We start from the raw sequence: 22649 nt of genomic DNA, 5'->3' as shown, positions 1-22649 counted from the left end.
TACCAAGGGAGGTGGTGGAATCTCCATTTCTTGATGTCTTCAAATCAAGACTGGATGCCTTTCTAGAAGATATGCTTTAGTCAAATACAAGTTATTAGGCTCAATACAGAGGTAACTAGGTGAAATTCTATGGTCTGTGTTATAAAGGAGGTCAGACTAGATGATCTCATAGTCACTTCTAGCCTTTAAAAATCTGTGAATCTAAGAATTTATTTGACAAAGTTAGCCTCTTTCTCTGTTTTGTAAATTGTCCATGAACTGATTGAGTTTTCTTGAATTTTAGTATTAAGAAGTTGTTTGCTGAATAATCCTGTGAATTTGTCACTGTTTCATGAACAGTTGATTGTGCATCTTCAGTATTCAAAATCTGAGCTGTTTTGATTAGATACATTGGTCACATAATATATTTCTGTTCCTGGATTGGTTGAATGTAATTCTTAATTGGGTTTCCAATGCAAACAGCAAAGAGTTCAAAATTTACTTTCTCTGAGTATCCTGGAATATTTGATTAAAATGTGTGGGTTTGGCAAACTTTTCCTGTCAATTTACTACACCATTTGTGAAACGTGAACCCAAGAGTGAGCGATCACAGTTATCGGGGGAAAAAAAATTACAACCTAATGTTCACAAAAAATGTTTTCAGTATTCATCCAGCTTTGATTTTTGAGTTTATCAGAAAACTTGAAACCAGGTGATTTCGTGTTTCAGCTTTTTTTTGTTATGATTATTATTATTATTTGTGAACATGCTGAACACTTCTATTTTGCAATGCTAACTTTTGTATGGATTGGATTGGATCCAGAGTAAGTTAGCAAAGGTATTTGAGATAGTTTTCTGAAATTTGTTGTATATGTGGAGAGAGAGTTAGTTAACAGTACAAATACTTACATAAAATCTTTGTTTTTGTTTTTTAAATCTAGAACTGATTCATAAAAAAAAAAAAACAGGTCATGTTTAAGGGTGAAATGTACCCCTTGCAGACAGCTTGTACAAGGCCTATGCACCACTTAAGCTGTATGACCTGATCCTGCTGTGAGAATTGTGTGAGCAGCTCACTACACCAGGGTGGAACCTCATTGACCTCAATCAACTCACTGGGGTTACTTACACGAGTAATGTTATGCACTTTAAGTGTTTGCTGCATTGGGGACTTGAGGCCTGATTCAACTGCCATTTTGAAGTTAATGGAAGGACTCCCAATGGGCGTTGGAAAGGTCCAGCAAAACACCACTCTTCAAAAGCTCCAGCCAAACTACTTTTCAGTTTGCATTTTCTTTCAGGCCCTGCTTCAATTGCTGTTCCTGTAGGTGCTAGTCTTACCCCAAATACGCTAAACATCTGTTGTGTTTTGGGTGTCACACATCAGTCATTCCCCTCAGCAAGAGGTCTAGTCAGAAAGAGCATACAGCTGGAATCCACTTGTCAGAGATTCTAACGTGCAAACAGGAGGTCCATTCTTAGCCAGCCATATTAAAAATGAGCAGTTTATTCAAGTCAGTAGGTTTAACAAAGTGACTGTGAATGTTCCAGTTCCTTGCCTGCACACGTGTTTAGTGAGACTGGCCTGGGTGCAGCTGTTAGACCTTTTTATTGTTGTTTATTTTTTATCATTACATCTAGGAGCCCCAGTCAAGGATCAGAACTCCACTGTGCTAGGTGTGTACAAACACAAAGCCTCTTCTTATTCCATGTCAAAGGCTTTTATTTTAATCAAGTTGTATTAGTTTAATTCATTCACCACCTTTTCCACAATAATGTTTCACTATAGCTGGTCAAAATTTTTCAACTTTTGAAATGTCAACATTTTAGAAAAGGGAAATATTTTCTTAAAAAAAAATCTCCCATTTTTTACTACCTCTGATGTTGGCCTAACCAAAACTGTTTAGTAGAAAATTCATACTGTGAATAATTGAGTTTCCATGAAATTGTGTTAGTCTCTGAATATTCTAAAATTGGATTGTTTGTAGCTACCTTTTTTCCTGAAATGATCCAGCTCTCCTTCCAAATTAAAAAAATTGACGACCAAAATTCTGCGCTCTTACACCTGTGCAATATTAAAGGGTGCACAAGAGGTAGAATTTGGTCCAAGATTTTTAAATATTCATAATATTCCAGTTAAAGGGGAGACATAACTTTTTATGGGGGAGATATTTTTCAGTTCTCTTCTTGTAGCAATTTAAACTGAAGTGTAACAATGTAATGAATAGAAGACTATTTCATCTTTTTTCCCCTGTCAGAATTCCTTTTTGGGGTTTTCAGGAAAATATTTTTAACACAGAGCTATATAAGGCTGTGTCATATTTTGATATAAAATATTCATGCAATGAGGATATTCTGTGGCTGTGGAATTAGGAACACTGCAATATTCACAAAATCCAGTAGAATCTAGATTTTGCTCAACTTCAAAGGAAAAATATATTATCTATAACAACATGTAACCTATTATAATGAAGAAAAAGAGCTATCACAGAACTCTTGCCTGCAAAGTATTTCCTGGAACATGAACACTGGTGACATATCAAGCATCTTTCATTTATAAACTCTCTTACCCCTTTAATTGCTATTTTATCCATTGTTAAGGGGGCAAAGATAGTTTACCAGAGCTGCTCATATTAAAAATGTTGATTTTTGCACTTTCAGATCCACTTAATCTAGACTGATTGGTGTTAACATTCTTTTCCTTATCAAGTTGATAAGCAGCAGTTGCTAATTAGCAAACTTGATTTTTTTGGTGCCTTTGGACTCACATTCCCATACCACTTTGATCTTTATTTCTCTCTCTACCGCATCAACAAGCAGTCTGAATAGCTGCATCCTCAGTAGGATGAAGGTGAAATGCAAAGGAAACAATGGATTTGTGACCTTTTTTTTCCTCTTGTGTTTATTAAAGGGCTGGATGGTTTTTCATAATATATTTATATATCCATTTTCTGTTTATTATTTGTTAGTTGTATTATAGTAGCACTTAGAGGACTCAATTGAGATTGGGGCTCCATCATGCTAGGCTCTGCATATACACATAATAAGAAATGGTTTCTGTCCACCAAGACAGGCAAAGGGTGGGAGAAAGGCAGTATCATCCTCATTTTACATATGGGGAACCTGAAGCACAGAGAGATGAAGTGACCTCCCCAGAGTGACTTATGCAGGAATTCTGTGGCAGAGCCTGGAATTTAACCCAGGTATACTGAGTCCCCGTCAAATGCCTTAATCATAAGCCCATCCTCTCTTTGTGTTTTACATTAGAAATTCCGATATTTGTTTGCTGTTTTTTTTTCGTGGAAGACTGTTTGGACAATTAGCAGAATCATAAAATCACTAGTGCTAGAAGGTGAAACCTGAGGAAATGAAGAACAGGGATTTTTCATTAGACTGTTCAAAGCCTTGTCTACACTTCAAAATTTTGCTGCTTTAATATATGCTGGCATAGTTAGAGGCAAAACTCCTCTACATGTAGGCACAGTTATACTGGTAGAAAAGTGCTTGTAGAGGTATAAGTGCTTATTCTGATTTGGCAAAACGAAATAAACTATGCCTGAATAAATTTTGGTTTAACTGCATCTGCACTGGGGCTCTTAATGGCATAACGTATTGATTAAAAAAAATCACAGCTGTTACTGACATAGTTATGTTGATAAAACTTTTTAAGTGTAGGCCAGGCGTAAGACCTTGTTTCTTGTTTTGTTTTTAACGCCTGTTTAACTCAATTGCCTGAGCAAGGGTTGGAAAGAAAGATCTATTTGTTAAACACTCCATCCACCTCTTCAGTTAATGCTGGAGAAAGCTCCCATTGATGTGTAGGTTTTGCTTAAGCCATTCATCGCAAAGGTAATATTGTGGAATTGACTGGTTTGTAAGTAGAGGTATGTTTTATTTGTATAGGGAATAGGGTTTGTGAGAGCACACAACATTATGTATGGTATGAAAAATTTCTCATAGTGGATTTAATGCTGCTTCAATCATTTTGGCAAAGTGGCCCTGATGTTCAGATTAAGTGAAAGGTAATCTTTGTATGGTTAGAATTGGAACTCATTTCACTTGTTCTTACTTCCTAGGGCAGATAATTGAGGGAGCTCAGAGGAAGTGTAAGGACTTCCACTTAAGTGACTTCCAATTAAAATAGGCAGAATATTTCTGCTTTCGATGAAAGACTCCTTAGATATTTTTCATTAAACAGTTTTTCTTTTGTAATTCCACTCATTCTGTTACCCCATTATTTCAAATCGGTGTGGAACTTATGTGTAGAGTGATGAATTTTGTACTGGAGAATTTGGCTTCTGCATCTCTGATAGATCAACACAAAGATCCAGCTGTTTGTTTGCTCTCTTTACTCGGAGAGGTTTAGGGCTCCATCTATTCTTACAAGTGACTGTTGGCCGTGGTATGGGAATTGAAAAAGGATCTGTATGGAGCGATACTCCAAAAGTGATGAAAACCGTATCTGCCAGCTGGTAACTTCTACCTATCAGTTGAATGAGCTTGAGTGTAACTGTCATCACTGCAGTTTGCAGGATCTGAGCGGCAAGAAAAAATACATAGGTGAAATATGACTAGGGGGAAAATAACTGATAAACATAATGACAAACTGAAATCAGTACATAGTTCTTGCAAGAAGGCCAATTGATATAGCTTATTTTGATTGTATTGTAGTTGAATATGCATGTGTGTCTATAGGAGTGTGATCATCTGCATTACGTTCTTTTCCTTCCTTTCTTCTTTCTCACAGTGCATGCCAATTAAAGGCCTTGGATTTGTTCTTGGAGCCTACAAATGCATTTGCAAGGCTGGATTCTATCATCCCAACATCTTTTCAGTGAACAGCTTTCAGAGTAAGTGCTTTTGCTTGAGTTTTAAAAAAAAAGAGAGGGAAAAAAAAAGAAATAGCATTAATAATGCAGGACTCCTTTTTATCCTTGTCAGGGTTATACAGTAAATTCCCAATGGCCTGCAACTCTAGGATTATATAATCACTTAAGGAGTTTTAGCCCTTTGGTTTGTCATTTGTGATACTATTGAAGATCCTGTAAAACATACCTACTTTAATCATATTTGACTTGTAAATTAATTTTAAAAATATGAAAAGAAATCTTGCTACCAGGGAATGAAGATTTCTGGCATCAGTATTTGTGCACAGACTGTGAAGAAATAAATAAATATTTGTTTTCCCTTGTACTAGTGCAGAATTGATGCTTTAGTCACTGCCTCTTTGTATTTTTAATTATCTTAATATTACCTGAGTTGTATAGGAAAATCCAAGCTATAATTGTATGCAAAATGGTTATTAGAGATGGTTGGGGCTGAGAAACTGGTCACTTGTGTGATGTGCATAACATATAACTTCTACAGGTTTCCTGAAAACATGTGAGGTGAATGCTTGGTACGTTATCCTGTTTTGTCACAAGGGGAGAGACTTGATGAATATCAGGAAAGCTGCTAATCAATTTATATACTCTGTTTCCCAGAACACACACTGTTTTAAATGGAAGTGAGCCCATCATCTCATTTGCATGATGCTGAGGCCTGATCTACACACAAATTTTGTACTGGTGTACTATTTAGGTTAAGAGAGTAGTTATACCAGTCCAACCCCCGTCTGAACACATTTATATTGTATATAGGTGTCTTTTACTGGCATGGCATATTCCACTTCCTGTACAGAAATTGCTATATAGATATAAAACACCTTTATACAGGTTTAACTGCGTCCACACTAGGGGATTGTACTGCTTTAGCTATGCTGGTATAGTTAAACTAACAGACAAAGCCTGAAACTGGTTAAGTTTTCCCTTTGTAGTGTCTTAGTCATAGATGCTCAATTGCTTTTATTTCTTTAAAGCTACTAAAAAAAAGAAGCTAGATACTAGGGAACCATGGCCTGAATGTGTCATGAGTAGTACCCTATGGCCATGTCTACACTTAGAAGCTTACAGTGGCACAGCTCGATGAGCGACGGTAGCTATGTCAGTGGAAGAGTGTCTCCTACCGACACAGCACTGTGCGCACAAGTACTTATGCTGGAAAAACTTATGTCGCTCATGGGGGTAGTTTTTTTCACATCCCTGAGTGACCTAAGTTTTGCTGACATAGGTGCTAGTGTAGATATGGCCCTAGGGAGTCTGAATAAATTTAACCATCTAATACATTCCATCTATGCATCTCTCTCAGTGGTTCCTCACGTTACTTAATGAGCCGACTTTGTTACTTATGTTATATTTTTTCCTTCTTGTTTACAATCTTTAGAGGAGAAACTTGTTCTCCTGTTTTTAAATATACCTGAAACCACTGGGACAAAACACCCAAATATGTAAGAGATGCACATGTGCACCATGGATAGGTTGATTGCATTATTGAGTCTGAACTAAGTGAACTGGAGGGTAGACGGCAAGACTGCTAGGTTCAAAACATCCAGGTTCTTACTTCGTATTTGTGTTGGTGTACAAGTGTGGTGGTGTATGTTCACTTGAGTAAAAAGTAACAAGCACTGCAGAACGAATAGCAACAGAATAGGGCCCCTTTTTAATGGTAGGGAAGGCTGACATTCCCATGTCTGTTTGAAGCCATCCTGCACTTTGTAGGGGTATCCGCTGGGTCAGCCTATCAGTGGGTAATTAAATAGGTCAATCCTGATATGGATCCACAGAGAGATCTCAGTCTTGGCTCATTACATTATATCATGTATGTATGTGGTATAAATAGTTCAGTATGTTGTTCCAATGTTTGCATGATTCTTTTTGTTTCACTGTTTCATTCATTTTTGTTGAGTGCCACAGTCAAGCGGTAATGAACTGATTTTCTCATTGGGATGGAGATGGGAGCAGACAAAGTACAACTTTGTGATACTTATTTCTCTCCAGGCTTTGCATGAATCTTTTAATGGACTGAGAGTGATGCTTCGTTATTTCTACCATGCAGAGTGAGTGGTTATGGAGATCAGGATTTAATTCCTTGAATGTGAATATGCAAAATTAATTCTATGATTTTATAAAAACAAATCCCCAAAACACACAGAAGAATAATATATTTAGGGATATCAACAACACTGATCACTAGTACTGGCATATGCTGAAACTTAATGGCCTACAAATTCATTTCTCTGGGATCACTCTGAACTACCCTGAAACTGCTCTGAATTAACACGATGGAGCTTGAGTTTGGGAATGTTCTCTTCTTTATAAGAACCACTTTTATTCAGCTAGACTCAGCTCTGTCTGCCAAATCATGTCAAAACTAAACAGTGAGAGACAGCTAATGCCAGAAGTAGGGAAGATCATCAACAAGGCTCAGGGAGTTACAGCACACATTTGGAGAATGTTAGAGGCACTAGCTTTAAGATGCATTCCAGGTGTGAATCCTGTGAAGGCTGAGTTGTGACAGAAACTGTCTGACCTGAAAATCAGCTAGCATAGATAGGCTGGTAAAGTCTGACGATAAGAGAGATATATCTGGGAGAAGTGTAAAAGAAAATGTTCCTAGCGCAAAAACATAAAACCTGAGAAGATTCTGAAGGGCCAAGATAAGATTTATAAATAGCAAAAGAATTGCACAGTCATTGAGTCTTGATCTGCCGTAAGTCAAAACATTGACCTGAGTGGCGTGTATGTTAGACTGAAGTATTTACAAATGATCTTATTGGAATTCTGCACCACATTAGAATGTGTTTAATGTTGTTGCTACCTGGTCACCCAGGGTTACTGATGAATCCAGCAGGACTCTGAAGTTTTGTACTTCTTTGATAAAGTGGTGACAGCTGCCTTTGATGGGAGTGGAGACCAGCATCTCAGCTAGTTCTTTGAAACATTTCTCTCTCCAAGTCAGCGTCACTTTTGTCTGATTGAGCCCACTGTTCTTCATCCAAGGTCTGATCTCTTGCAAGCATTGGGATGTTTGTTATGTTGTTTTCAGAAAATGAGATCTTTAGCTGGGTATCATTAGCATAGTCCACATCCTGTCCAAGTGATCTCATGTAGACACTGAAGAAGCAGGAGACAAGATAGCTGCCTATAGGGACTCTAGGAGTGAGAGTTTTTGGGGAAAGGGGGAACAGCTGCCCATTACCTCTGAGTCCTACTGGAGAGGACTGATTTGAGCCATGATACCACTAACCTGCCTACTCCAGCCAGTTAGCCATACCTTGTGGTTGGTGTGTTGAAAGCAGCAGAGCAGCTGAGTCGTACAAGCACTGAGCCACTGACCATTGTGAGACGGAAATCATATAGTAGTGCTAACTAGGGCTGTCTCCATGCCAGGACCCAGGGTGAAGCCCATTTGTAAGATATCCAAGATGTTGGCAGATGCCATGCGTTGCTGGAGCTTGGTGTAGTCACTGCAAAATCAATGAGAAAACATAGCAATTAGAGGTTGGGTGAGGCTGGTAGTTGGAAAGCTTTTCTATACCCAGTGTTGGATTTATGAGGATGAGGGGGACCATTCTGCTTTTCCAGTGGGGTTGGCTCACTCACTCTCTTAAAGGAGGTGTTGCTCATTTGTAAACAGCCTAATCTGAGATACTGTGTCCGAGAGCCCCGTATGGATTTGGATAATCTCTGAGAGAGTTTAATTCCAGAGAAATTAAAACAAACATATCTGACACACACATAACTCTGCTTCCATATAAAGTTTGATAAAGGGAAACTGCCCCCATTTCCTCTTTCCAGCAGTGAGAATTAATTGGCAAACACTAACAATAAATGGTCAAATTTTATTTAGTTGTATAATAGTCTTATAGTAGAGAAAACAAAAATTTTAAAAATTTCCCTGAGGTTGTTGTGGGATAAATCTTTTATTTTCAGAATGTTCTTTGGATCTCCAAATCTTTCAGCCAAAAAAAAAAAGAAGAAGAAGAAGAAAAAAGAAAATCTATATACAGTGGTCCCCCTTAAAAACTTTCAAAATTTGCTTTTGATAACTGATGCCACGGTCTTAATTATAAATATAATTCTTCTTTCTGCCTAGTTTCCCTTTTTTTGTCTTTGAAACTTGGGCCAGGTTTTGAGCTGCACTGCAGCCCAGGAGGAGTGGGGGTGAAGGTGGCTTTAAGCCAACTTTGTGCCCTCCCAAATCTAGGCTGCTGCTGTGGGGGTTGCTTTGGGCCTGGGAGTAACTTAGACAGTCCTGGAGAGCTGCCATTAAAACAGCATGTCCCCAGCTGCCTTGAATCTTTACAGCACTACCTGCAGAGGTGGAGAAAGTGACTAGGGGCAGAGGCTATTCTAGATTTGATACTGACAGAGAGAATCTGGTTGAGAATTTGAAGGTGGAAGGCAGCTTGGGTGAACATGATCATGAAATGATAGATTTCTTGATTCTACGGAATAGTAAGAGGGAAAACAGCAGAATAAAGGCAATGGACTTCAAGAAGGCAGATGTTAGCAAACTCAGAGAATTGGTAGGTTAAGATCCTGTGGGAAGCAAGTCTAAGGGAAAAGAGAGTTCAGGAGAGTTGGCAAATTTTTAAAGAGATATTTTTAAGAGCACAAGAGCAAATTATGCCAATGCACAGGAAAGATAGGAAATATGGTAAGAGATCACTTTGGCTTAACCAGGAGATCTTCAACGACCTGAAACTCAGAAAAGAGGTCATACAAAAAGTGGAAAGTAAGTCAATTTATGAAGAATGGATAGGAAAAAAAACCCAACACAAGCATGTAGGAACAAAATTACAAAGACCAAGGCAAAAAAGAGATTAAACTAGCTAGGGATATAAAGGATAACAAAAAAAAAAAACATTTTATAAGTACATTAGAAGCAAAAGGAGAACCAAGGATAGGGTAGGCCCCATTATTCAATGAGAAGGGAAAGACAATAATAGAAAATGCAGCAACGGCTGAAATGTTAAATGTCTGTTTTGTTTCAGTTTTCACCAAAAAAAAGTTAGCAGTAATTGGATGACTAACATAGTGAACATCAATGTAAATGGGGTAGGATCTGAGGCCAAGGAAAAGAACAAGTTAAGAATTACTTAGACAAGTTAGTTGTCTTCAGGTCAACAAGGCCTGACAAAATACTTCTTAGCCTACTTAAGGAACTGGCTGAAGAGATCTCTGAGCCATTAATGATTATCTTTGAGAACTCCTGCAGGGTGGGAGAGATCCCAGAGAACTGGAAAAGGGCAAATATAGTACCTATCTATAAAAAGGGGAATAGGTACAACCCAAGGGATTATAGACCAGTCATCTTAACTTTGGTACCCAGGAAGGTAATGGAGCAAATAATCAAACAATCAATTTGTAAGCCCCTAGAAAAAAATAAGGTGATATGGAATTGTCAACATGGATTTGTCAAGAACAAATCATGTCAAGCCAAACTAATATTCTCCTTTGACAGGGTAACAAACCCTATGGATGGGGAGAGCAGTAGATTTGATACATTTTGACATTAGCAAGGTTTTTGATGCTGTCTCACGTGACCTCATAAACAAACTGAAGAAATATAGCCTAGACAAACTTGCTACAAGGTGGGTGTGCAACTGGTTGGAAAACTATCCTCAGAGAGTGGTTATCAATGGTTCACAGTCAGGCTGGAAGAGCATATCAAGTGGGGTCCCTGAGAAATCTGTCTTGGGTCCGATTCTGTTCAATATCTTCATAAATCATTTGGATAATGGCATAGAGAGTACACTTACAAAGTTTGCAGATGATACCAAACTATGAGGAATTTCAATCACTTTGGAGAACAGAATTAGAATTAAAAATTATCTTGATAAATTGGAGAAATAGTCTGAAATAAATAGGATGAAATTCGACAAGGGCAAATGCAAAGTATTACATTTAGAAAGGAATAACCAATGGCATAAATACAAAATGGGAAATGACTACCTAGGAAGGAGTACTGCAGAAAAGGATATGGGCATTATAGAGGGTCACAACCTAAATATGAGTCAACAATGTAACACTTGCAAAAAAAGTGATCAGTCGGGGATGTATTCTCGGGAGTGTTGTAAGCAAAGACACGAGAAGTAATTCTTCCATTCTACTCAGCACTGATAAGTAGACTTTATGTCCAGTTTTGTATACCACACTTCAGGAAAGATGTGGATAAGTTGGAGAAAGTCTAGAGGAGAGCAACAAAAATGATTAAAGGTCTAGAAAACATGACTTATGAGAAAAGACTGAAAATATTGGTTTGTTTAGTCTGGAGAAGAGAAGACTGAAAAGGGGATATAACAGTCTTCCAGTACATAAAAGGTTATCATAAAGAGAAGGGTGATAAATTGTTCTCCTTAACTACTGAGGACAGGAAAAGAAATAATGGACTCAAATTGCAGCAAAGGAGATTTAGGTTAGACATTAGGAAAAACTTCGTTACTATAAGGGCAGTCTAACACTAGAACAAATTACCTAGGAAGATTGTGGAATCTTCATCATTGGAGGTTTTTAGAAACAGGTTAGACAAACCCCATGTCAGGGATGGTCTAAATCAGTGGTCGGCAGCCTGGGGCCCACGCCATTTCCTGCAGCTCCCATTGGCTGGGAATGGTGAACCGCGGCCACTGGGAGCTGTGGGCGGCTGTGCCTGTGGATGGTCAATGTAAACAAATTGTCTTATGGCCCACCAGTGGCTTACCCTGATGGCTTACCTTATGGCCACAGGTTGCCCATCACTGGTCTAAATAATACTTAGTCCTGCCTCGTTGTAAGGGGCTGGACTAGATGACCTATTAAGGTCCCTTCCAGTCCTACATTTGTATGATTTTTATGCTGGGGATCTGTCTACTCCACCCTAGGGTTGCCAATTTTGGTTGGATGTATTCCTGGAGGTTTTGTCACATGACATAATCTTTAATTAAAGATTAATCTTTATTTCCTGGAGACTCCAGGAGAATCCTGAAGGGTTGGCAACCCTACTCCACCCCTTATATTCACCTCATGCTGACATGTCCCTTATGTTCATGCTTCTGGCAGGGGACTTGTAGAGCAGAGTAAGATACATTGAGCAAAACCTATACCAGAGAGAATTCTGCCCAGCTGGTTCCAGAGCTCTAATGCCTCTCCTATGTTACTGCAGCAGCAGAAAAGGGCCACAGCAGATGGGAGAATCCCAGAATCTTGCTCTTGTATCTAAATTTATGTCCTGATTTTGCAATAGATTTCGCACAGGCAGAACCAGCTCACACTTGTGAAGCGTCTTGTCAACTTCAGTGAGAGTCAGCGTGAGCATAAAATTAAGTGTATGTGTATGTCTTTCCCAGGTTTAGGGCTGTAGATGGCAAACTCTTTGGGGCAGTAGTGGACCTCATTTCACTCTCATGCTGTGTTGATGCTAGAATTGCTCCTAATTTACACTAGTATACCTCTACCCCGATATAACACGACCCGATATAACACGAATTTGGATATAACGCGGTAAAGCAGTGCTCCGGGGGGGCGGGGCTGCGCACTCCGGTGGATCAAAGCAAGTTCGATATAACGCGGTTTCACCTATAATGCGGTAAGATTTTTTGGTTCCCGAGGACAGCGTTATATCGAGATAGAGGTGTATATGGTCCTTGGAAGCAGAAGCAGTAATTTGTTCTGTAAAATGTCTGGCATATTCTAAGGGGTGTGTGTGTGTGTATGTGTGTGTGAGAGAGAGAGAGAAAGAAAGAGAATTTAGGGAATGCTACCATGACATTATCAAGAAAATGTTTTCAGACAGGACGTCTAGAAGTGTGCATGAGCTAATGTTGTTGCAAGTTTGGGAAATTTGCTTTATAACTATAGTTAGTGAAATAACTAGGGAGCTCATTTTATGATTTACAAAATAGAATGAGACTCATTGAGTTTATAGAATATGCTAGAAGTACAGGCACAGATCACAGGTATAAATATTAGTTAAAACCTTATGTACATTCAAAATTAATGGTGGTCGTGTCTGTGAACTGTGAGAACTCTCCCACTCACATGAGCACATACAGTGATAAGCATAGGGGAAACATGCATTTGTGTGATAAAGAAAGAAATATAATCAAATCCCCCCAAAATATCTAGTAACATGCAATATAATTTGATGTAAATCTGTGCATTTTATGGCTTCCCTGGGTACTCTTAATATTCAGTATTCATCTGCTGCAGGGACAAATAATGCTGTTTGTTGTAGATGATAGTACTTAGACAAGGTCCTTGATCTCTAGTGAGGCAGTGAGTGACCATCTTCAATAAATAAACTATACAGGAAGGCTATATTGAGAAAATTAAAGTAGGACTCTCACTTAAATTAAAAGTACATTGACCATCAATAGGCCTTGATTTCAGGAGTTAATCTTGGCAGGCCAAAAATAACAACAGAGTGGAAAAGGAGATTCTAGAATAAGTTCTGCTATACAGCCATTTTCTACAGTCCATCATCAGAGTTCTGAGTTATTTCAGGACTGACTTTTCATTTCTGCATTTGCCTTAGTTAGCATTCTACCATATTCTCATTGTTGTTTAATATTAGTATTTATAATGCATTGAAATGAGGGCAGCGTGCTCAGTGCTGTAAACATCACTGGCGAGGCAAAGAAATCTCAGAAACCTTACAAAACATTTCCTTAATCTGTTGTTTTATTGCTTTATATGCTGAGGAGATTTTAAAAGTATATTTCTTTGTGTCTGAATTGGCTTAGAATCACAGAATAATAGGATATCAGGGTTGGAAGGGACCTCAGGAGGTCATCTAGTCCAACCCCCTGCTCAAAGCAGGACCAATTCTCAGCTAAATCATCCCAGCCAGGGCTTTGTCAAGCCTGACCTTAAAAACCTCTAAGGAAGGCTTCATTGCTGGGATCTTCAGTTCTGCCAAGTGGTTTGATGCCAGTCATAACTCATTCACGTGCTGATTATCATTCAGGTTTCATGTAATTTACTGAGGTTTTTCTGGATTCCTAAAGTACTTCAGAACAGGCACCAAGTTTAACTATTTTAGGATTCGCACTTTCCAGATGTGTTGGCCAAATACTGATTGGATAATTACATTTCACATAACAGTAAGAATAGGAAATGTTTAACATGCTGAGATACAAAGAAGAAGAAAAATCATTAATTCTAGCTGAAAACCTGCTGTAGAGCAATCGGTGAATATTTCTGTGATGATCCTGGTAATACTTAGATTTCAGGGCTAAAACTAGATTGTCAGTGAGCTAATAATAATTCACAATAGAGTAATTGACAGAGAAGTTCTTTGCAAATCACGGCTGAGGCTATTTATTTTCCCTTATGTGTTTATCTAGATAAAGAAGAGTCCTCCAAACATTGGTTGAAAAGCTTCTGAGTGCTTAGAACCTTGCTCAGAGGTCTCCAAAATGTGTGCTGTATCTTTCTTTTCTCAGTGCGTTAGGATGGAGCATACTCTTTTCTGATGTTTTAGAATATTTTTGAAAGTTATTAAAGGTAGCTCTGGTAGTGATACCTCTTGTTACGATTGCCCAAGACTTCCCATTGTAAGACTGTGTTTTCAGGTTTATAACTTTGCCGAACTTTAATTATTTGGCCTGAGATTTTCTATGGTGGGAGTCTGCCTCAGGGTGAATTGAGAAAAAACTGCTATGAGATCATGTAACTGAAGACGGCATATGCACAAAGGGTTGAATTAAGATTGTACACATAACCTTAATTCTGGCATTTCCTAACTTTTATGTGCTTGATGTTGCAACATTACCATGTTTTTAATGCAGCTGTGTGTGTGTGTGTAAAATGTATATACATAAAAATAATGTGCTAGGTATTTTAGACATGTGACAGGTCCTTATCCTAAAGAGCTTACAACTGATGGGCCAGCTTGTGCCTTAGGAGGACACATTATTCCCACACCACTTTCTACTTGTGAATACATGGACGTATGCATCTGTTCATTCTCTCTCTCTCTCTGTATTTATTAATATATGTATCTAAATATATATTCCTATGTATGTGTAGGTACCAGTGTGTGTGTTTTGGTTTGTGTAGATATCTATTTGTTTGTGAAAATACTCATGATAGATAATATTTTGGTAGTAAACCAATAAAAATAAATACACTTTTGTTCCTTCTTCACTCCACTTTTTCTTTTCTTTTTTATTGTTTACAGTAACTGGGTGCCTTTTCCTCATACTTTCAGTTTTGATTAGGATTTTTCTTCCCCTGCAGATTAATTTTTAAAAATTCCTTTATATTTTTATTTTTCCCTTTCTAATGCCAACCTTTTTCATCTCTTCAAGACTTCTATACTGATGCTGCCATTTTAAGCTTCTTATTTTTCCTTTTAATATTCACACATTCTATCAATTAGTCTTTCATATTCATTTCTATGCCTTCTCCCTTTCCTTTCAGCTAAACTTTTCTTTTCCCTTCACTCAATTTATCCTTCCTTTCCACTGTCCCTTTAGTCTTTTCCTTCTCTGTGGCCCTTCCTTATTCTCTTTTTATTTCTAACTCTTTCAGTACTTTCTATCTCCTTGGTCGTGTGCACTTTGATGTGAAAGGCAAAACTCCAGTTGACTTAAATAGAGCAGGATCTGGCTCCCAGTCATTGCCTACTCACTGAATTGTTTTCTTTTTTCCGCGGTCCCCAGCCAGTGCCACTTTTGGGCAGAAAAGTCTCCTGCTGGAGCCATGTTTGGGCCTAGGATGTTGCCGTAACAGCACAAGAGTGTGGCACAAGGAGCCTCATTCCTGCCAGTGCTGCAGTGAAGCGTGCACGTTTCATGCATCACTTAAGCTGCTCTCCGTTTGAGTGGATTTTGCATCCCTCAAGTGGGTGAACAATTGGTCAGAGGCTAGAAGGTGGAACTCTTTATTTTTGCACATACGCAGAGGGAAATGTTGCCGTCTTGCAGTGCTTCAGGTCATGTAACCTGGGGAATAGGTTGGGTTTAAACTCCCCACCCCAACAAATTTCTTGTTCAATGGCAGCCATAACAATAAATAGGAATGTCTGTTAGAGAGAGTGTGTGTATGCATATAAAAGTGGCAATGTTTTATGAGGGGGAAAATTGTTGATAATGGGAAACTTTTTGTCAAATTCTGAAAAATTTCAGCCAGGCCCAATATATATCATCTGCGGATTAACTGTAAGGAAGAATCTTTCTTAAGTCAAAAGATACTCATCACATAATTACTCAAAGCAAGCAGTGCCTTAGATACATATTAATGACCCAGGATGCTTTAAAGACAACTGGAATCATTTCACCAGATATGGCTAAACCAAGGTATGCTGTTTCACTATAAAGCCATATCCCTGTGATATTTGCTGTAACATGCAACTGTTTATCAGCTGTTATCTCTATAACATGTGACATGCATAGACCTGAAAAAAACATCCAAGCAAAACTTACATAAATAAATGCTTGAGAACACGGATTAAAATATATTTTTGACAATTTGTCAAGGTTAAAGATTTAAGAAAAAATTATAATAGTTTCAGGTTTTACATCATGCAAAACTTTTAATCCATAGCCAATATCTGATGTAAATAAAAATGTAAATGTCTTAATTCTGGTAAATATGTAAATGCTGTTTTTTCAGCATTTATGACAGGGGTGGCTAACCTGTAGCTCCGGAGCCACATGCGGCTCTTCAGAAGTTAATATGCGGCTCTTTGTATAGGCACCGACTCCGGGGCTGGAGCTACAGGCGCCAACTTTCCAATGTGCTGGGGGGTGCTCACTGCTCAACCCCTGGCTCTGTCACAGGCCCTGCCCCCACTCCACTCCTTCCTGCCCCCTCCCCTGAGTCTGCCATGCCCTCGCTCCTCCCTCTCCCCCGAGAGCCTCCTGCACACCATGAAACAGCTGATTGGGAGGTGTGGGAAGGGAGGGGGAGGCACTGATTGGCAGGGTTGCTGCTGGGTGGGAGATGCTGGGAGCGGGGTAGCTGATGAGGGGCTGCTGACATATTACTGTGCCTCTTTAGCAATGTACATTGGTAAATTCTGGCTCCTTCTCAGGCTCAGGTTGGTCATCCCTGATTTACGATATTAAAATATTTTATTGTATTTATATAGTGGCCACAATACAGAGTACATTAAGGAAGGGCTTGCTTGTAAACCAGAATGTGAGGATTAAAGAGATGATCAAGTGGCTGAGAAGAAGAGAGAGACTTCTAGCTAGATGGGTAGCACAAGTGAAAGGCGACCCTCATCTATGGAAAATATGAAGGGAACAGATGAGAGCTTGAAGAACAGGTGGACATGAGGTCAGAGGCAGGGTGAGCTAGCTCATAGCAAACTCTGAAAACCAATAGTGTACTATTAATTTGGATGTGAGGATGGATGGGATGTAGGGAAGGTGATAGAGAAGTGATGTGGATCTGTTGGTTATTCATTGGTCTTTCAGCAGTTCAGTAAATAGAGATTTAGTCTTTTGCCTCACTCTGACCCTAGTGCTGGCAGAGCTCCCAGAATGGTGACAGACAGAATTACGTATATGGGATATGTGGAAATGAGAAATTCTGGAGTCCAGAAAGTTTCCCAGATTAATGGACTTCGGAACAAAATTAAAGTCGATGCTGAATTTGGTGGCAATGACTTCTCGTCCCTTTTGGGTAACTAATAGTTGGTGAGATCACTTTTTATGGGATTCTTCAACTGACCCAAGTTTGGTTGTTTCTAGCTTCCCTTCTCTCACCCCATGGGAGCTTCTGCCTCCCATCTCTTACTTCTCTCTGGGTCAGAGAGAGACTACATCTCCTCTTATATCCTGGTTGGCGCTAATAAAATCCACTTACCTGCATGAGTCACTAGTACTTTTTTCAGGGCTTTAGTACCTGCATTTAGGATGAGGCTCCACAGAGAAATCCCGTGTTCCTATTTGGGTTCCTGGACACTGCCATCCCATTACATTGTTACTATGGAAAATGAGAGATTCCCTAGAGTAGCCCCTACACTAAATGTAGGTAATATTGCAAATTAGGGCTGTCAATTAATCACAGTTAACTCGTGATTAACTTAAAAAAATTAATTACACTTAAAAAAATTAATCACAATTAATCACAGTTTAAATTGCACTGTTAAACAATGGAATACCAATTGAAATGTATTAAATATTTTTGATGTTTTTCTATATTTTCAAATATATTGATTTCAATTGCAACACAGAATACAAAGTATACAATGCTCAATTTATCTTATTATTTTTATTACAAATATTTGCACGGTAAAAGTGATAAACAAAAGAAATAGTATTTTTCAGTTCACCTCATACAAGTACTGTAGTGCGAACTCTTTATCATGAAAGTGCAACTTACAAATGTAGATCTTTTTTGTTACATAACTGCACTCAAAAACAAAACAGTGTAAAACTTTAGAACCTATAAGTCCACTCAGTCCTACTTCTTGTTCAGCCAATTGCTAAGACAGACAAGTTTGTTTACATTTACAGAAGATAATGCTGCCCACTTCTTAATTACGCCACCTGAAAGTGAGAACAGATGTTCACATGGCAATTTTGTAGCCAGCATTGCAGTGTATTTATGTGCCAGATATGCTAAACATTTGTGTGCCCCTTCATGCTTCGGCCACCATTTCAGAGGACATGCTTCCATGCTGATGACATTTGTTAAAAAATAATGCGTTGATTAAATTTAGACTGAACCCCTTGGGGGAGAATTGTATGTCTCCTCGGTTTTACTTGCATTCTGCCATATATTTCACAAAGTTCCTTCCAAAATCTGGGAGGGACGAGGTATGGAGCATACTTTCAGAAGTCTTAAAAGAGCAACACTTTGATGTGGAAACTACAGAACCGAACCACCAAAAAAGAAAACCAACCTTCTGCTGGAGGCATCTGACTCAGATAATGAAAATGACACATGTCCTCTGGAATGGTAGGTAAAGCAGGTTGGGACATATGAATCTTTAGTGCACCTAGCACGTAAATATCTTGAGACGCCAGCTACAACAATGCCATGCGAATGCCTGTTCTCACTTTCAGGTGACGTAAACAAGAAACAGGCAGCATTATCTCCTGCAAATGTAAACAAACTTGTTTGTCTGAGTGACTGGCTGAACAAGAAGTAGGACTGAGTGGATTTGTAAGCTCTAAAGCTTTATATTGTTTTATTTTTGACTGCACTTTTTTGTACATAATTCTACATTTGTAAGTTCAATTTTCATGATAAAGAGATTGCACTACAGTACTCGAATTAGGTGAATTGAAAAATACTATTTCTTTTGTTTTTTACAATGCAAATATTTATAATAAAAATAACATAAAGTGAACACTGCGCAATATAGACTGTACACTATATTTGAAAATGTAGAAAACATCCAAAAATATTTAAATAAATGGTATTCTATTATTGTTTAAAAAATTAATTGTGCTGTTAATCACACGATTAATCGCAATTATTTTTTTAATCGCTTGACAGTCTTATTGCTAATATCAGAATATTATGGCAATGTTATCGAGTTGCAAAGGTAAAACTCTGATTAAGACAATAGGATTAGACCCATAACGTATGCATTCTGTCCTCACCTCCTACAGACTTAGCCTGTCTGTGCACATGCTCTCACACACCTGAAAACAAGAGAGAATTATCCTTAAAGTTATTTTTTGCTACTTCACAAATTTCGTTCCAAAGGTTCCAAAAGTTATTTACTAGCCATATACATATATAGCACCACTGGGATGAAGAGCAGGAACCAACAGATGCAAGTCGTACTGCATACATTGCTGCAGGAGGGTAATTTTGATGGAAGATACTGGAGCAATTCCCAGCTCTTGTGAAAAGTGAAGAAAGGTGTCACATTTATTTTGACACTAAATTGCTTGGAGCTTTCATCAAATTTTCCAAAAGTTATTTATGGAAGCCCCTATATCCTACCTAGAGTTTGTATTTAGCACTTCCAGCAACTTTGGTTTACTATTTTTTTTTTTACATCTCTCCTTTTCCTTTCTACTTTGCTCCATTTAATTCTGAATTATCTGCAATGTCAGTGCCTGCCTGTACCTATCATGCAGAGGTTTGCTGATAGATCCCATGAGACCTAAATCAGCCTCTAAATTCTTCCTCCTAACTCATGCAGTTCCCAACTTGCCATTATGCCGCTGACAAGTTTTGCAGAAGTTCACTTGGTTTCTTGAACTGTTATATACTAGGGGTGCATCTATACTGCAGGATTCGTTTAGCAGCGTAGAGTAAACATACCCACTTAGCCCCCTGACATGGGTATAAACAGCAGAGTAAATGGTGAGGCATGGATGAAGCCAGTACAGTAAAGATACACCTGAAGGGTATGAGTATGTTCCTGAAGTATATATACTTCTCCTTCTCTACTGGTCAAGCCGTGCCCCTTGTTTACACGGTTATTTTTAGCACTGTAGTGTCCCACTGCCTCCTGCTGCTAGAGCCATTCCCACCACAGCAAAAGGCTCTGGCAGCGGGGGAAGGCTCCGACAGCTGCCCTTGTCTGGAACCCTTCCCTGACACAGGGAAAGCTCTGTCAGTGGCAAAAGGCTTTGGTGGGGGGAGGCAGTAGGAAAAAGGCTTAGCCTTTCCCCGCTGCCTCTTCTCTGCCAGAGTCTTTCACTGACACGTGTCCATGGTGTGGACACGGTGTGTTTTTCACTGTGGCGTGCAGCCATAGTTACACTACATGCCCCTGAAAGCAATGTGTAACGTAGACAAAACCTTATTGTTTTCTCGAGGTTTGAAATTTGTGCAAATTGTTTCTGTGAACATTCCCCCACCCCGTAGGAGTGTCAAAAAAAAAAAAAAGAATACTGTTCTTGGCCAATGTTAACAGATTGTATATAGATCAGGAGCTCTCATACTGGAGATTGTAAACAGGTGTCTTTGGGTCATGACCTGCATACCCTTGCTATATTGGTAAATTTGCAGGTGGGGGGCGGGTATCCCAGCAAGAATCCAGATGAATAGAAGGACATTCGAGAGGGTTTCATGGTGTGGAAAAGGGGTTCACAGCATGGAAAAAAACTGAGAATCACTGATTTAGATAGACCAGGGGTTCTCAAACTGGGGGTCACGAAGTTACTACATGGTGGGTCGCGAGGTGTCAGCCTCCACCCCAAACCCTGCTTTGCCTCCAGCATTTATAATAGTGTTAAATATATAAAAAAGTGTTTTTAATTTATAAGGGGGGGGTCGCACTCAGAGGCTTGCTAAATGAAAGGGGTCACCAGTACAAAAATGTTGAGAACCAATGAGAGAGACAAAATGTTAACATATTTACAAGACTTCCTGCTCTCATGGTTTGTGTTTGTAAATGAAAATTAGGTAAAGTACCCAAGAATGAGTTACACTTTGGGTAAGGAACTGAGTAATCATCCAATAGTGTGCTGAACAATTGTTAATTAAATAGGGTTTTATCTAATTTGAAGGTAATTAACTCTATAGATAACATCTTTATGGAATTAAGGAACAATAAAAAATCAGATCAGAGTCTGTACTCTGAGTGTTAAGTAGCTAGCAGGGTCTGGTCTTCATGTCTTAGTAAGTATAATATTTCTTTTCCCCACGCTCCAGGCCTCTGATGTGATAAATTCTGTCATTCACCAGTTGCCTTCACAGAACTAACTTTACAATCTGAACCTATTTTAAGAATAATGGGAAAACATTTGGCATGTGAGGTTGCTCTCCTCTGATTTCTAAACTGGACTGCATTTCCCAGGTGAAGCGACCTGAACAATCCCTGCTAGCTGTGCTGTAAATTAGTGAGAGAGAAAAATGGGGAGTGGAAGAGAGGTCAACAGAGAAGTGTTTTGCTCCTGTATGTGTGGACTGCCTGTGCCATGGAATTAAAGATGGTTTACTTCCCCCATTTGATACTTTCAGGAAAAGATACAGATAATCACTTCTCTGGAGGCAAGATGTCTGAGGAAGTCTACACCTGCCTACCCTGCAGGGAAGGATGTTCTTACTGTACAGATGATACTCCCTGCTATGCACAGGAGGACAAGTATTTACGGCTTGCTATCATCTCATTCCAAACACTCTGTATGCTGTTGGACTTCATAAGCATGCTGGTAGTCTACCATTTTCGCAAGGCAAAGGTAATCATAGGCATGTTTTCTTTTAACCTTCATGCTTGTTATGTGTTGCAAACATATTTGTTTTAAAAGAAATGCTCCCAATTTGAATGATTAACTTCCTAACCAAGCAACTCTAATCTATTTTACATAGGCCAAGATTTTCAGGCATGTCCAAATCCGTTTTTAGGTGCCTGAATAAGTGGCCTGATTTTCAGAAGTGCTGTGTACCCAGCTGATTTCAGTGAGAACTGTTGGATACTCAGCAGTTTTGAAAATCAGGCCATTTATTTAGGCACTTTAATATGGATTTAGGCACCTAACATGAGGCACCTATGTTTGAAAATCTCAGCCTAAATGTATTTGAATCCTGTTAGGAAGGACAGATGTTTTAAATCTGCAGACAGCCCACATGGTTGATGATTACTTGAAATTAGGGTTACCATACGTCCGGATTTTCCCGGACATGTCCGGCTTTTGGGGGCTCAAATCCCCGTCCGGGGGGAAATCCCCAAAAGCCGGGCATGTCCGGGAAAATCGGGAGGTCAGCCGGGCCGGCGGGGAGCCGGGTCAGCTGGGCCGGCGGGGAGCCGGATCAGCCGGGCCCGCGGGGAGCCGGGCCCGCGGGGAGCCGGGTCAGCCGGGCCGGCGGGGACCCCGGCCGGCAGGGAGCCGGGTCAGCCGGGCCGGCGGGGACCCCGGCCGGCGGGGAGCCGGGCCCGCGGGGAGC

The 22649-nt window shown here is 39.3% G+C and overlaps 1 protein-coding gene across 1 annotated transcript in view; it reads left to right on the top strand.

Annotated features, from left to right (window-relative positions):
- The window catches only part of GPR158 (G protein-coupled receptor 158), a 328332-nt gene that overhangs the window by 138888 nt on the left and 166795 nt on the right, over positions 1-22649 (top strand). The window contains exons 3-4 of the mRNA XM_034760223.1: positions 4727-4829; positions 21726-21943. Coding sequence (XP_034616114.1) covers positions 4727-4829; positions 21726-21943 — 321 coding nt within the window. The remainder of the gene's footprint in view (positions 1-4726; positions 4830-21725; positions 21944-22649) is intronic.

Source organism: Trachemys scripta, chromosome 2 (genome assembly GCF_013100865.1).
Source record: "Trachemys scripta elegans isolate TJP31775 chromosome 2, CAS_Tse_1.0, whole genome shotgun sequence".
Taxonomy (NCBI): Eukaryota; Metazoa; Chordata; order Testudines; family Emydidae; genus Trachemys; species Trachemys scripta.
This window is presented reverse-complemented; position numbering and strand designations above follow the sequence as displayed.